Consider the following 15,095-nt stretch of genomic DNA (forward strand, 5'->3'; position numbering starts at 1 on the left):
TGGTGGACACGTCCGGAGACCTGCGTTTCTGTACGGAAGCATGTGGTGCAAGAGCAGGGCAATACTTCTAAGATGGCACAAGAACAGAGCAATACTTCTAAGACGAGTCACGCACATGCTACTCTTCTGTGATTTCCACCATCCTTACCCCGTAACTCCTGGCGTTTATGGTCGGAACCCCAGTGAAACCACCATTTCCAAGGGGACTGTGACCGCTTATCATGACGCCTGCCAGCCGCTCAGACACTAACGACATCCTCTCATCCCTTTCTTGAAAAGTCCCCTGTCAGCCTGGGTGCAGTGGTTCACACCTGTAATCCCAGCACTTTGGGAGGCTGAGGCAGGTGGATTACCTTAAGTCAGGAGTTCAAGACTAGCCTGGTCAACATGGTGAAACCCTATCTCTAATACAAAAAAAAAATATGGTCGGGGGCAGTGGATCACGCCTGTAATCCCAGCACTTTGGGAGGCCAAGGCGGGCAGATCATGATGTCAAGACATTGAGAACAGCCTGGCCAACATGGTGAAACCCCGTCTCTACTAAAAATACAATAATTAGCTGGGTGTGGTGGTACACACCTGTAGTCCCAGCTACTCAGGAGGCTGAGGCAGGAGAATCGCTTGAATATGGGAGGCGGAAGTTGCAGTAGCCAAGAATGCGCCATTGCATTCCAGCCTGGTGACAGAGTGAGACTTGGTCTCAAAAAAAAAAAAAAAAAAGAAAACAACAACAACAACAGCAGCAGAAAAAACCTACAGCTACTCTAAGGCCCCCTATCCTAAGGCCCCTATTTCTTCCTCTGTGCTTGTATCTCCCCTTCCCAAATAGAAACAGACTGGAAAGGTTGGCTGTGGTCTTCTGGGGAAAAAGTGAGAGGGCCCTGGAAAAACAGCAATTATGAAGTTTTTGTTTGTTTTTTGAGATGGAGTCTCGCTCTGTTGCCCAGGCTGGACTGTAGTGGTGCGATCTCGGCTCATCACAACCTCTGCCTCTCGGTTTCAAGTGCTTCTCCTGTCTCAGCCTCTTGAGTAGTTGGAATTACAGGCACGCGCCCCCGTGCCTGGCTAATTTTTTGATATTTTTAGTACAGACAGGGTTTCACCATGTTGGCCGGGCAAGGCTCGAACTCCTGACCTCGGGTGATCCACCCACCTCGGCCTTCCAAAGTGCTGGGATTACAGGCCTGAGCCACTGCGATGCCTGGCCGCAGTTACAAAGTTTGAAGTATACGCATGCTGGTAAAACCACACACCAGCCCACGAGGGAAAAAAACACGACTCCACTCAGACACACACAAAACGCGGAAGCACCATGTACACCCAGGGCACCGCTAACATTTCTATTAGTCCTGCCCTTTCACTGAAAGTTGTTGAAAACAGACCTTTAATACCAGAGATGCCGACATGGGGGCTGTCACCAGGCCATCTCCTAACAGCCATACTCTCTCTGCCCTGGTGTTCCTTGACCCATGCCTGAGGAGCTTTGCTGGCAGCTGGGTCCTGGGCATGTGATCTAAATTGGGCCATGGGGTATAAGGGGCAGTGTGCTGGAGCTTTGGGGCAAAGGTCGCCAGCACACCTGAGAAGAAATTCCCCTTCCTACTTTTGAAGACAATGGGGAGAGAGAGGATGTGATGGTTGGAGAAGCAGTGGCAGCCATCCTGGCACCATGAGGAAATGAGGATGAGAAGACAGAGAGAAGGAACCTGGGTCCCTAGCGATGATTAACTGACAACCTGCTGCTCCTCATGTGGAATAATAAAGATGCTGATTGCTTAACTCACTGTTCATTGGGTATTTTATTTTTTTACTTTTGGGCCAAAGCATCCTACGTTGTTCACACAGCAATGAGTGAGCCGATCCAGGAGGGAGCTAAGTATCCACAGCTAGACATCAGAAATGGTTCTGCTGTCACACAGGCCGACCCTCGAGGCGCACAGAACGAGCGTTTTGAAATGATTCATGATTTTCACATATGTGATAACACCCCTTCAAGTTTTCTCATAGGGAGAGTTAAGTTTCATGATGAAGTTGTGAATACCAAGTACCACCACGGAGTAACTAGACAATAAGATCTTCTTGGAAGATGAGAAAAATACAATCTATCTTTGATCGTTTTTTTTTTTTTCTACGAATTGTCCACGACTCTTCCATATAGGGAATGTAAACAGATACGGGGTGCCTTTTCAGTCTGAACTGTATCAATAAAATAAAAATGGAGCCAGTCAAGGAAGTAACTTCTCCTGAGCTAGCATTGTACCATGGAATTGTCAGAAACGAGAAGAAAAACCAGTAATTACATGAGATAGCAAGTATTAAGCAAAAGGATAGCTTGAAACGAAATACAACAGAAAGTTATTTTTGTTCCCTCTGAATAAAATACATACACACAAGTGGCCGGGCACGGTGGCTCTCACCTGTAATCCTAGCATTTTGAGAGGCGGAGGCGGGTGGATCACCTGAGGTCAGGAGTTTGAGACCAGCCTGGCCAAGATGGTGAAATCACGTCTCTATTAAAAATAGGAAAATTAGCCGGGTATGGTGGCGGGCACCTGTAATCCCAGCTGCTCAGGAGGCTGACGCACGAGAATTGCTTGAACCCTGGAGGCAGAGGCTGCAGGGAGCCAAGATCATGCCACTGCACTCCAGCCTGGGTGACAGAGTGAGACTCCATCTCAAAAAACAAACAAAAACAAACAAAAAAATACACCATATATATATGCATGCACATGAAAGAAATTTCACCATCGCAAAATATTTTCCTCACTGAAATGAAAGTTCTAAGCCTGTATTGTTTATACCAACATAGTTGCTGTGGAAATAGCTGTTTCAACATTAGGAACTCACGGCTGACTCAAGTAAGGTGTGGAGCAGAAGTCTTATTTAAACAGTGGCAGGACCCATAAAACATTAAAAAGGCAAACTGGGTGTGGTGAGTCGGAGCGCCATATGTTTTAATGTAAGGGTCATGCATGTTTTCTTTCTGAGGCATGATACCAATAGGATGTTACTTTTTATTTATGCTATTTTTGGAACCCTATAATCATCTCAACAACTCCCCCAAACATCCTAGATTTTGCTGTCTGCTTCTGTCTACATCCAGCAACCTCCGTATTTTATTACATTCATCGTGCTTGGAACAGAGTTACTACGGTTCAGTCCTCGCTGGCACATGCAGGATTATGGCACCAACCAGGGCACAGGCAGGATTTTGGAAAACTTCTGAATGTAATTGAGTCCATTAAATATAGCAGTACTGGGCTGGGTGAGGCCGGTCATCCTAGCACTTTGAGAGGCCAAGGCGGGGGGACTACTAGAGGCCAAGAGTTCAAGACCAACCTGGCCAACACAGAGAGACCCCATCTCTAACATAAATAAATAAATATAAAATAGTGTGTGTATATATATAAATAAATAAATAAATATAGGCTGGGCGCGGTGGCTCACACCTATCATCTCAGTACTTTGGGAGGCTGAGGCAGGAGTATCACCTGAGGTCAGGAGTTCGAGACCAGCCTGGCCAACATGGCAAAACCCCGTCTCTACTAAACATACAAAAAAATTAGCCGGGTAGTGGCGGGCATCTGTAGTCCTGGCAACTCAGGAGGCTGAGGCAGGAGAATCACTTGAACTTGGGTAGCAGAGGTTGCAGTGAGCCGAGCTCATGCCACTGCACTCTAGCCTGGGCGACGAGCGAGACTCTGTCTCAATAAAAAAAAATAAAAATAAAAAATATCTAGATCTCTTTCTGGCAGTACTGATTTATTCACTAACAGGACATCACTTTCAGCATACGGTCTACCATGTGCCTATGGCTTTATAAACTCAAGTGCCAAGTCCTCAGAGACCGTGAGGACCCAGGTTGCCTCTGCACCCAACAGCCCAGCTCCCCAACTCCACTGTCAGGCCTCTCATTTGTTCCTGTCTTTTATGGGTCAGTTAAGAGCTTCCCAAACAATCCTAAAAACCCTCAGGACAGCTCCATCGAGAAACCACGTGGCTTGCCTGCACCCTCCCTTGGTGATGCCCCCCCACTCCTCTGCTTCCCCTTCCTACTTCTTAACTGGACATGGATGCACTTTTCTTTAAACACACACACACACTTTACCATGATTTTTCCTCCGGTCAAGCCAGAAATTTTACCTTTTGTACAATAAAACATACTCAACACATTTTTTAAATGAGGGTGCTGTGTGGGGCTGTTTTAAAAGCCCACCTTTCCCTGCTGACAGTGAAGTGTTCTGTAAACAGAAGCCCAGATCCCCTCGGCAGCAGGCACTGCCCGGGGTGTGACCGCCCTCTCTGCCTGCACAGGAGAGCGATTCATACCAGCAGAACCGGAAAAATCACAGCTGAAAGCAACCAGGGAAGAGGCAAGGGCCAAGAGAGCAACGTAAAGGAGTTGGATTTTCTACTAGGTGAGTCACAGGAAACACTCCGGCCGCAGCCCGAGGCCCCAGAGGCCCTGCTCGCCCATCAGGAATGTAGGTCAAACTCCCAGGGGGAAGGGTGAGAGCCCAGGCACCCAGGGCAAAAGCTCAAGTTCCTAGGAGAGCAGGGAGGCTGGCCAGAAAACAAGGCCTCCAATCGCCCTCCGGCACCAGCCCCGGCCCACCCTCCGACTAAGCGTCAATTTCCACAGACCGCGGTGAAGCAGAACCGCAGCATGCTGGCCCAGATCTCTCCTCTGTTCTGGACTGGGCCGTCCCACGCGTTTCTATCGGGGTTCACGGGATGACAAGTGGGGTTTACGTGTAAAGGGACAGATGGCTCACCCAGTTCAGTCGACACGGGGGACCCGGTGGCAATCTCACCGATCTTGGCCACTCCATCGTAGTAGGCTTTTCCTGCCAGGATCATAGCTAGACACGAAAGGCGACACACAAAATCGTCACTTAGACAAGGAAAGGAGGAAGCGACACAAGTTTTCTTCCAAACACCCCTCGGTCCCTTCTGGCCACAAGGTTTGGGCCGTGGCAGGTGTGGCTCTCAGGAGGTAAGGCCTGTGTTGAGAGCTGCACCGGGGTGGAGGCCCCCCAGCCAAGGGACAGTCGCATGAGATCCTCGTCTCTGCCCAGCCCCGGGGAACCTTCAGCAGCAGGGGCTGAAGGTCCAGAGAAGGCTCTGCTTGCTCCTGATGCCAGTTTCAGAGTGGATGTGTTCCTAACGTTGAACTAGGGCTTTGGCTGGGCACGGTGGCTCACACCTGTAATCCCAGCACTTTGGGAGGCTGAGGCGGGAGGATTGCTTGAGCTCAAGAGTTTGAGACCAGCCTGGGCAACATGGTAAAACCCCACCTCTACAAAAAAAAAATACATAAATTAGCCAGGCATGGTGGAGTGTGTCTGCAGTCCCAGCTACTTGTGAGGCTGAGGTGAGAGGATCGCTTGAGCCCAGGAGGTGGAGGTTGTAAGTGAGCTGAGATCGTGACACTGCATTCTAGTCTGGGTGACAGAGCCAGATATTGTCTCAAAAATAAAAATAAAAAAAGAAACACATCCTCTCCAGCCTTCTGTTTTCTGAGCTAGTTCTTCTCCAGCACTCCAGGTCTGCAACATTCTTAGTCAGGAGGAGTTGTGTGAGGTGGTCTAGGAGTCTGGTCCTTTGATGGCAGTGTTTCATTTTTCTATTGAAAAAGACATTTTGAGCCACAACCAATCAACCTATTTGTTGCCAGGAGAGAATATATGAAATTTGAAATATATTATCTTTCCAAAAAGCAATACAATTGTCTGAAAAAACAACTGAATCCTCTACATTTTTTTATTTTTTGGCAAAGACAGGAAAACTTTTATTGCTACAAGGTGGGTTCTAATTATCTTAAAAATAATACTGCCCCCTTCAAACTCATTCTGAAGACTAAATTATAACTACGTGACCTCCTGGGGCAAATTACTTACCCTTTCTGAAACAAAGGTTGCTCGTCCTTAAAATGCCCTAAGAATGTGAGCGACGGACAAACAAATGGAAGCTGCTAATACACTTTTTTCACTTTACAATCTAGGTTTGAAGGTACTGAAGGTGTATGATACAGACCCAGATTGGTTACTGTAATTTTGGAGAAAAGCATTTATTTGGAATTTTACTCTAAGATTGGTTTCACACAGAAATCAGTTTCTCCTGGAGCTTTGGAGACCACACGGTTTTGGAGCTAAAGGAGCCCTTGGGAATCCTAGAGGCTACACCAGCTGCAATGCCCCAATGTATAACAGGCAATTGTTTTAACAAGGTGGATTTTATTTTATTTATTTTTTTTAGAGGCAGAGTCTTGTTCTTTCACCCAGGCTGGAGTGCGGTGGCACAATCATGGCTCACTGCAGCCTTGACCTCCTGGGCTCAAAGGATCCTTCTGCCTCAGCCTCCTGAGTAGCTGGGACTACAGGGATGTGCCACCATTCCTGGCTAATTACAAAAAAAAAAAAAAAAAAATGAAGGGGCTAGGTGCAATGGCTTATACCTGTACTCCTAGCATTTTGAGAGGTTGAGGTAGGAGGATCACTTGAGCCCAAGAGTTCAAGACCAGCCTGGGCAACATAAGGAGACCCCCATCTCTATTAAAAACAAACAAAAAAACTAGCCAGGCACGGTGGTGGTGGCACATGCCTATAGTCCCAGCTACTCAGGAGGCTGAGGTAGGAGAATCGCTTGAGCCCAGAAGGTCAAGATTGCAGTGAACCACAACTGTACCACTGTATTCCAGCCTGTTGCCCAGGCTGGTCGTGAACTCCTGGGCTCAAACCATCCTCTCGCCTGAGCCTCCCAACGTGCTTGGATTATAGTTGTGAGCCACAGAATTAATTCATATGCAGGTCCAGCTGAAGGTATGAAAAGCCAAGACAGTAGTATTTTTTTTTTTCTGGCAAATTAATCTACTTGAGGATTTATTGTAGAGTTAAAAATTTATGGCTGGGTGCTGTGGCTCACACCTGTGATCCCAGTACTTTGGGAGGCTGAGGCGGGAGGATCACGAGGTCAAGAGATTGAGACCATCCTAGCCAACATGGTGAAACCCTGTCTCCACTAAAAATACAAACATTAGCTGGGCATGGTGGTGCATGCCTGTAGCCCCAGCTCGGGAGGGTGAGGCAGGAGAATTGCTTGAACTCAGGAGGCAGAGGTTACAGTGAGCTAAGATGGCACCACTGCACTCCAGCCTGGTGACAGAGTGAGACTCAGTCTCAAAAAAATATATAAATATGTATTTTATATGAATACATATATATTATATATAAAATATAACATATACATATTTACATATATATATAAGTTATGGTTTTTACTATATATGTATCCAACTTTAGGAAATGCAAACTCTAGCTACTGTACTACTGTAAGACTCAGAATAACCTTAAAGTGTAAATGTAAAAAGAACAATAGCAATTAGCATTTATATATATACTTAGTGAATCCAGCCAATGATGTTGAGACATGGTTCGTAATGTCATCAGCCCGCTGCACTAAGGGCAGCGGAGTGGAGATATTCTGGGACATACCCAAGGTCAATGTTGAGTCAGCGGGAAGGCACACAGCTCTGGCTGGGCACTTCACTTCCTCAGCTCTAAATGATGGTGCTTTCTGACTCTGGTCTCGGCTCGAACTAAGAAAGAAGTGACTCCACCTAAAAACAAGGTGTGTAGCCAGGAAACTGTCAAGTTGTAAGACGTAACATCTTAGTATGAAGATTTTAAGTTGTAAAGTACTGATAATCTGAAAAGCAAATTAGTGGTGGAATGGTATGCAGGATTACACAGTATTTAAACAAAATGTTTGGTTTGCATCCACACATGAAATCACAATTTTTCATTAACTGTTGACTTACATTGAAAACCATGTAACCTTCTCGGTCTTGTAAAATATCTTTGCTATGATAAGGCAACTTGAAAATTACAAATTTAGCCAGAAGAGATAACTAATACTTTTTGCCTCCCTTTTGTGAGCACATTAAGATATTCTCTACTACTTTTTGTTTTAAGGAAAGAGGCATATTAGTTCTTTTTTTTTTTTTTTTTTAAGAGTCAGGGTCTCACTCTGTTGCCCACACTGGAGTGCAGTGGTGTGATCATAGCTCACTGCAGCCTTAACCTCCTGGACTCAAGCAGCCCTCCCACCTCAGCCTCCTGAGTAGCTGGGACTACAGGTGCATGCCACCACACCTAGCTAATTTTTTATTTTCTAGAAACAGGGTCTCACTATGTTGCCCAGGATGTCTTGATCCCCTGGGCTCAAGCGATCCTCCCACCTCAGCCTCCCAAAGTGCTGGCATGACAGGCATGAGCCACAATACCTAGTGTAGTTCTATTTTAGTGGTTGGCCAACTACTTCCTCAGTCTAGACTAATCTATGCACATCTACCTGATAATTTTTCTTTAAAATATGGTTTCATTGGGTGAACATTCTGCTTAAAGCCTTTGGTGGCCTCCCACTGCCCGTGAGGTAAGGTCACACACCTCAGAGCCCATGGTAGATTTTTACAGTAATGGCCTTCCAGGAATCACACCTCCCAGAATTCCCAGCGTATGTGGTCCCCTACCCAAGTGGTATGGCCATGGTACCCACTTTGACCCACAGGTTATCAGCAAGCATGACTCCCACAGGGGCTTGAGAGGTGCTGGCACTGGGATTTATACGCTTAGGACACCACTGCTATGGAGTGAAGACCGCATCTGGCCTCCTTGAAGAGGAAAGACCCCATTGTTGGGGGTGCATCCAGCCCACAGCCCTGCACAGGCCACAGAAGACTGCAGGTGCAGGAGTGAGTCCCGAGGGTCTGGAGAACTGCCCTGCCTTTACAGGAGAAATAAGCAGCTGTTGCTGTCTGAAGCCACTATGTTTGGGGGCAGTGAGGTACGCAGCATGACAGAGCATAACAAGCTCTGACGTGTGCATTCAAGTGCACAGTGATCTGACCCTATCCCGCCCACTCCCCAACAGTGTGCCACCCATGCCAGTGTGGACCCCAGGTCCTGGCTTACTTTTTTTTTTTTTTTTGAGACAGAGTCTTGCTCTGTTGCCAGGCTGGAGTGCAGTAGTGCAACTACTCACTGCAACCTCCACCTCCTGGGTTCAAGCGATTCTCCTGCCTCAGCCTCCCAAGTAGCTGGGATTACAGGTGCCTGCCACCACACATGGCTAATTTTTGTATCTTTAGCAGAGATGGGGCTTCACCACGTTGGCCAGGCTGGTCTTGATCTCTTGACCTTGAGATCCGCCTGCTTCAGTCTCCCAATGTGCTGGGATTACAGGTGAGAGCCATCGAGCCCGGCTGACTTGCTGTCTTTTATGCGTGTGGCAGTGTCTGCCTGCTGAAACCTAACATCTGGCAGCCAGCTCAGCTCCTGCAGGGCCTCCGCCCTGTTCCAGTCCACACCAACCCACACCACTCAAATTCTTGTGACACTGGTCTGTACAATGCTACTAGCCATTCACCTATAGACCTGGATTCTTTATTTTTATTTTTATTTTTTGAGACAGGGTCTTGCTCTGTCTCCTGGGCTGGAGTGCAGAGGTACAATCACAGCTCACTGTAGCCTCGAACTTCTGGACTCAAACAATCCTCCCACCCCAGCCTCCTGATAGGCAGGACCACAGGCGCATGCCACCATGCCCAACTTTTTTTTTGAGATAGGTTTTCTTTCTTTTTTGAAGTCGAATCTCACTCTGTTGCCCAGGCTGGAGTGCACTGGCACAATCTTGGCTCATTGCAACCTCTGCCTCCCAGGTTCAAGTGATTCTCCTGCCTCAGCCTCCCAAGTAGTTGGGACCACAAGCGCGTGCCACCACGACTGGCTAAATTTTGTATTTTTAGTAGAGACAGGGATTTACCATGTTGGACAGGCTGGTTTCCAACTTCTGACCTCAGGTGATCTGCCCACCTTAGCCTCCCAAATTGCTGAGATTACAGGCGTGAGTCACCGTGTCCAGCTCCAGCTAATTTTTAATTTTTTTTGTAGTGATGGGGTCTCGAATTCCTGGGCTGAAGCTGTCCTCCTGCCTCAGACTCCCAAAGTGCTGGAATTACAGGCATGAGCCACCACGCCCAGCCTGCCTTGTGTTCTAACATAACTGTGGACTGCACACCTAGCAGCCTCAACTATTTCCAAATTCTCACCAAGGTCTTTACACATTTACCTACATTTCTCAATGGCTTCAGCAGAGGCACGACCAGATGGCCTGCAGAAATTCTGGAAATACTTTCTGAAGCACAGAATACTCCCTCCCCAGGAGGTGCTAAAGTGGCGAGACCCCTTTGGGGAGAAGCCTTGTTAGCAGGAAGCTAAGCTGTAGGCAGCTCACTGGCTCACCTTGTAAAACTCTGCAGCTCATGCTAGAAAGAAAGAAAAAAAAAAGAGGCAGCTCATGCTAGAAAGAAAAAAACAAAAACAAACAAAAAAAAACTGCAGGTCACAGTGATTTCCTTCACAAGGACATCTAAAGCAATGACTTTGTGGCCTTGTGACTAAGCAATCTTCGAGAGAGAGTCAGAAGTGCATGGCTCTGGCTCTCTGGAGGACGGGGGCACCTGCAGAAGTCACAGGGACTGCTGGAGGGCAAGGGAGCAAAATCCCAGACCTGCTGCACTTCCTGCCGCTGAAATCCCCGAAAGCACAGCGAGGCAGAAGAGAGTGAATGAGCAGTTTACTTTTCCAGCGACTACACACAACGATGTTCCTCCTCACCCAGAGTTCACAGTCTAGCCAGCTCATGCCCCTTCCTGGGGCAGGTTCATGCTAAGCGTGTGTGATGCCACAGGTTTATTTTCAAAATATCAACAGGGAGCAACCAAAGGTGTGGTATGGCAAAAAATATACCTAAGAGGCCGGGCGTGGTGGCTCACGTCTGTAATTCTAGCACTTTGGGAGGTTGAGGAGGGTGGATTACCTGACGTCAGGAGTTCGAGACCAGCCTGGCAAACATGGTGAAACTCCGTCTCTACTAAAAAAACAGAAATTAGCCGGGCATGGTGGTGCACACCCGTAATCTCAGCTACTTGGGAGGCTGAGGCAGAAGAACTGCTCGAGCCCAGGAGGCAGAGGTTGCAGTGAGCCGAGATTGCTCCACTGCACTCCAGCCTGGGTGACAGAGCAAGACTCTGAAAAAAGAAAGAAAGAAGAGATAAGAAAAAGATGTAAAACTTGATCTGACGCTGCCTTCAAATCTAACTGTCAGAAACTACATTTCTACTTATGTTACTTGGTGACGTAAGTAGAACCGTCAGAGAGGATGAAACTGGGGTCTGAATGTTTTCGGGTGACACTTGCTACATTTTGGGGGAAAACTGTCTTGACCATGTTAGAATTTGGTGATTGCCAGCATTTTAAGTTTTTAAGGTGATCACTGATGCGTTTTAATAACATTCGCCTCTCAGGAGGAAAATGCGTATCAGCTTCCTACACGCAAATCTCTTAAACTAACAACTCTGGTTCACAAAGACAGCCCAACACCAATACTCAAGTTCATTTTAAATGAAGCATAGATTTTGACATGAGAATCTAAGTCCAACCGTTTAATTTAGATGTTTTTCCATTCAGGCTAAAAAAAAAAGTTGTTTTTTTTTCTTTTTTGAGACAGGCCCTTACTCTGTTGCTCAGGCTGGGGTGCAGTGGCATGATCACAGTTCACTGCAGCCTCAACCTAAGTGATCACTCCGCCACACACTCCTGAGTAGCTGGGACTACAGGCGCGCGCCACCACGTTCAGCTAATTTCATTCAGGCTAAAAGTAATGTTTCTCATGTTACTATCAAAAGTGACACATTGGGGGAAAAAAAGATGAAAAACGTGATACATCTAAAGACAAGAAATTCTTTTATATACATAAAAGGGGAGTAATTTCTGTGCTGTAGGACACTAACTTATAAATGTCTTACGTACACATTTTATATTTGTTCGTTTACTAAGAATTTGGTTTAAAAAGCAGAAAGCACGGTTTTATAGTTAAAAGACATCACTTAGAGTAGCCTCGCTTTCATTCAATCAACCTGTTTCAAATACGCTAACATCATTGTGTATGGTCATTGCAAAGTTGTGTAGATTGCATTCGTTGTAAACAATTTTTGCCACTTAAAAGTATTTAAAAATTCAATACTAAGCATTTGAAACTAATTAAATATTTACTGAGTGGCTTTATATATAACCAATTCAGAAAAAGACTTACCATTTACAGCTTTCTCATAATTTTTCCCCAGGTTTATTAAATTTCGCAGCCCAGGATTGAACTGTTCCATAACATTCTGCCAAACAAAACACACAAATTAATAAAATAAACAAATGATAAACCGAATCATCTTCAGATTTTGTTGCTGTGCGGCCCAGGATAGCTATGGACGCCTAACAGCACAGTCTACGAAGTGATGAATGCTGATGCAAAAACCATGAAGAACACCTATTCCCTTACCCAGTGGAACAGGGCTCGCAGGAGGCAAGGTGCCCGTAACCCTGGCAGTTCTCAGTTTCCCAAGGAGCTGCCTGGAATCTGCTATAATCGGATGGCAGCAGGCATTCATGTCTCTACCATACCCTGCAGGGACTGTGGGCCTGGCATCCTCTTGGGTTTGAGTGGATTGCTAATGGTTCTCATTCCAACGTTAAGGAACGCCAGTGCAGGATCAGCTATCTGTATTTAATTACAAAGGCAATGTTTTGAATAGATTTCAATAAATTTCTATCCATTGAATAGAAATTTCCAGGAATTTTTGTTTTTACTTTGCCTAATTATAGGGGTGTGGGCGGGGAGGGACATGGAAGGGGGCGTTGGTGGCATGTTGCTGATGGCCCCAGGACACAGGCCTGCCTGGAAACTTCTTTCTGGGTGTCCCCGGCATTTTTCTTTTTTTTTTTTTTTTTTTGAGACGAAGTCTCACTCTGTCACCCAGGCTGGAGTACAGTGGCGCAATCTCGGCTCAGTGCAACCTCCGTCTCCCGGGTTCAAGCAATTCTCCTGTCCCAGCCTCCTGAGTAGCTGGGATTACAGGAGCCCACCACCACACCCAGCTAATTTTTTTTTTTTTTTGAGATGGAGTCTCACACTCTTGCCCAGGCTGGAGTGCAGTGGCGCCATCTCCGCTCACTGCAAGCTCTGCCTCCCAGGTTCATGCCATTCTCCTGCCTCAGCCTCCCAAGTAGCTGGGACTACAGGCGCCCGCCACCACACCTGGCTAATTTTTTGTATTTTTAGTAGAGACGGGGTTTCACCGTGTTAGCCAGGATGGTCTCCATCTCCTGACCTCATGATCTGCCTGCCTTGGCCTCCCACAGTGCTGGGATTACAGGCGTGAGCCACCGTGCCCAGCTGACACCTGGCTAATTTTTATATTTTTAGTAGAGACAGGGTTTTGCCATGTTGGCCAGGCTGGTCTTGAACTCCTGACCTCAGGTTATCTGCCCGTCTTGGCCTCCCAAAGTGCGGGGATTATAGGCATGAGCCACCGTGCCCGGCTGACACCTGGCTAATTTTTATATTTTTAGTAGAGACAGGGTTTTGCCATGTTGGCTAGGCTGGTCTTGAACTCCTGACCTCAGGTTATCTGCCCACCTTGTCCTCCCAAAGTGCGGGGATTACAGGCATGGGCCACCACACCCGCCTCCCTGGCATTTTTCCAGTGATTAGTTTATTCACTGAGGGAATGTGGAGTAACTACCATGGGCCAGGCCCTGCACATACAGCTAAGGATGAGACGGCACAGTTTCCCTCTCACAGATTTCATGGTGCAGGCCATGGCCAGGTTTCATTTTAACACGTGTTATTCCTGTCTCACTAGAAAGCCATAAAGACAAATGCTAGAATAAGTATAAGACAAACAACTATTTGGGATGTGGGTCTAAATTTTAAAATACCCTAACTTTGAAGTACAGACAATAAGTCATTCCTATGGTACTCAGACTTCACGACTCACAACATGTGGCGATTGTGTTTGTTCCGTCCAGGAACAATAAGCTTCACGATATTAATCACCCCAAAGAGATCATTCAAGTCTCATCGACTCCTTCCCCAAAAGCATACTCCATTTATATAGATGACCGATACAAAAAAGAATGAACTACTAGGCAACATTCAAAGAGGCAGGTGCTTTACACACATACCCTTCAGAATAAATGAATCAGGAGGAGACAGGGAATAGGATGACTCTTGTTTTTAATCAAACAGTGATAACGACAAAAAACAACCCATGCCTTGACCTTTCCATAGCCCTGGTCTTACACCAAAGAGCACTTTCAACTACGCTCCTATTTTTGTATTTATTACTACAGTTTTGAATATATATATATATATATTTTTAATATTCTTGATTTTTTGATTTTGGAGAGTAACTGCAGCTTCCTACGACAGCAGATGAGGTCTTGGGTCTCTATACCTCTCGGTCTTCCTTTCCAGGGGACTTTCTGTGCAATTAGATGGCAATTTCCTGATGAATCTAGAGTCAGTGTTCATTATGACTTTGTACTAAGGCTGACGGTTCCTTTTCTCGGTAAAGCCTGGCTATTTTTCCTAGGATGGATAATTGTTTCTTTCCACCCCGCTACTTTTGCTTAGTTTTCTGTTTATCTACCTTAAACTTGTCCTCATGCCGTATTAGACTTGGCTGAGGCCTATCGGTGTTATTTTTCCAGTGTATAAAACTCTCAGCTAATCGCCCATTCCGTTTTTCCCTCGACTTCCTCTGAGGACTCTCCACCACCTTGCTCAGTGTGGCTTGACTGTCACGGTCGCCCTAGCATGGCCCTCCTGGTGGCCTGTGGCAGGACTCTTGTCAGCCAGGTCCACATCTTCCTCTTTCTCCAAAATGGAGATCACGCTCCAAAAATGATCTAAGAACTGACACGTGAGAGGTAAATCTGAGTCCCCATGTGTCTGAAATTACCTTTACCTTGACATTTGTTTGCTGTTTTGCTGAGTAGAGCCGAGTAGATTGAAACTAGTTTCCTTAGAATTTTTAAGACATCACTTGGTCAGGCGTGGTGGCTCATGCTTGTAATCCTAGAACTTTGGGAGGCTGAAGTGGGAGGATCACCGCGTGAGCCCAGGAGTTCCAGACCCACCTGGACAACATATAGAGACCCCCATCACTACAAAAAATAAAAACAATGAGCCAGGTGTGG

The 15,095-nt window shown here is 46.4% G+C and overlaps 1 protein-coding gene across 2 annotated transcripts in view; it reads right to left on the reverse strand.

Annotated features, from left to right (window-relative positions):
* Positions 1-15,095, reverse strand: part of BAIAP2L1 (BAR/IMD domain containing adaptor protein 2 like 1) — a 112,957-nt gene that overhangs the window by 61,242 nt on the left and 36,620 nt on the right. For both annotated transcript variants that reach the window (XM_028845539.2, XM_077996182.1), the window contains exons 2-3: positions 12,154-12,229; positions 4,776-4,862 (exon numbers count right to left, since the gene is read on the reverse strand). In XM_028845539.2, coding sequence (XP_028701372.1) covers positions 4,776-4,862; positions 12,154-12,229 — 163 coding nt within the window. The remainder of the gene's footprint in view (positions 1-4,775; positions 4,863-12,153; positions 12,230-15,095) is intronic.

Source organism: Macaca mulatta, chromosome 3 (assembly GCF_049350105.2).
Source record: "Macaca mulatta isolate MMU2019108-1 chromosome 3, T2T-MMU8v2.0, whole genome shotgun sequence".
Lineage (NCBI taxonomy): Eukaryota > Metazoa > Chordata > Mammalia > Primates > Cercopithecidae > Macaca > Macaca mulatta.